The 1,654-nt window shown below is 24.9% G+C and overlaps 1 protein-coding gene across 1 annotated transcript in view; it reads left to right on the top strand.

The window, feature by feature from the left end:
- The window catches only part of Phum_PHUM050350 (carbonic anhydrase, putative), a gene marked incomplete at both ends in the record, with an annotated part of 2,034 nt that extends 1,011 nt beyond the window's left edge, over positions 1-1,023 (top strand). The window contains 2 exons of the mRNA XM_002423270.1: positions 466-693; positions 790-1,023. Of these exons, the coding sequence (XP_002423315.1) occupies positions 466-693; positions 790-1,023 (462 nt within the window). The remainder of the gene's footprint in view (positions 1-465; positions 694-789) is intronic.
- Positions 1,024-1,654: the final 631 nt, after the last annotated feature.

The following is a 1,654-nucleotide window of genomic DNA, read 5'->3' as shown; positions in this document are numbered from 1 at the left end:
ATAAAAATTTTACTTTTAAAAACTTTTTAACAAAAATTTATTTATTACCAAAAGAGACAACACACACACACACACTCTCTCTTTCACTCTCTCTCTCTCTCTCTCTCTCTCTCTTTTTATATAACGTTCGTATTTGATTTCCTTTCGTTTCTCTACTACTACTCTTTCTCTTTTTCGGAAAATTTTTAATGAAAATAAATAAAAAGGAAAAAAAAAATGGTTGTTAGTACATTGCTTTACATTTTACAACTTTTAACCAATATAAAATGGCGACAACAACACAACACCAATAATTTAATATCAATTAACAATTTGACATTTTTTTGAAAATTGTTTTTAATCTCACGAGTAAACCCCTTTTGCGGCATATTTTTAGGTATTAAATAATAAAAAAAAAAATTATTTTATATTAAAATTTTTGTTTTTGTCGCGCGTGTGTGTGTGCGTGCATGTGGATTATTTTAGGTGTACGATTTTAATAACACGGCTTATTCGGACATTGTCGAACATTTGCATTTGGTACGTGAACCGCACACATCGAAATTAATAAAAATTCCATTGACTTTGGATGATTTACTACCCTCGAACAAACACCTTTACTACACGTACAACGGTTCTTTAACGACGCCGCCATGTTACGAAGTTGTCACGTGGCTTACATTCAAAGAACCTATACCGTTATCGCATTTTCAGGTGAGTTTTTTTTTTTTTAAATTTAAATTCGTCAAATGTCAGTCAACATTTAATTTAACAAAAACAATTAATATTATTAATATTATTTTGTTTAAGATGAACGAATTTAGAAATTTAAAATCACAAGATGGCGAATTGGTTGATAATTTTCGTCCGGTTCAACCCATTGGAAATCGTACAATTTTTTTCAACGTCGGTGAAAGGCCCGTACATTTTAATCAATACGAGGATTATACAAATGGAAAACAAAAGAATATCGGTTCGAATTATATACCGTCTCTATTATTATTATCATTATTATTATTATTCGTTTCGTTTGTTATCAACTAATATAAATAAATTTATATTATCTTCCTTCGGAAAAAAAGGTTTACCGTGCCTCACAAATAAATAAAAATATCTGTGATTAAAATTGATAAGGTCGATTGAAAAAAAATTAAAAATAATGTCATAGAGTAAATAAATAATAAAGAAAACTTACCTTCAAAAATTTTCAAAAAAAATGGCGGGAACAAAAATCTAATTCAATAAGGCTGTGAATTTTCTTTTAATAATTAGATGCCCTCAATTTGTTGAAATCTTTAGTGCCTGAAAAAAAAAGAAAAAGAAAATTTTATTTATTTATTTTGTTTTTAGTTTCGTGCCTTATTTTTTTTATTTTTATTTTTATTAAGTTGGCAACAATACGTACCCTTAGAATTGATTAACAATATTTAAAAATTGCGTAATAATTATTTTATATTTTACCATTTTAAATAAATCAATAAAAAAACATTATATATTTTTTTAAATAAAATAATAATAATAATGTATAAAAAAAATTTATAAATAATCATGTAAAACACACTTTGTAAAATATTTATAAAACAATATATACATAAATAAATAATTAATAAATACATATTTATTTATTCATACGATTCCATTTTTTTTTTCAAAAAAGTTTTTTTTTCTTGTTTTT

The sequence above is a fragment of the Pediculus humanus genome, genomic scaffold, assembly GCF_000006295.1.
Source record: "Pediculus humanus corporis 1103172107401 genomic scaffold, whole genome shotgun sequence".
Classification (NCBI taxonomy): Eukaryota; Metazoa; Arthropoda; class Insecta; order Psocodea; family Pediculidae; genus Pediculus; species Pediculus humanus.
The sequence above is the reverse complement of the archived record's forward strand: the minus strand, read 5'-3'. Positions and strand labels throughout refer to the sequence as shown.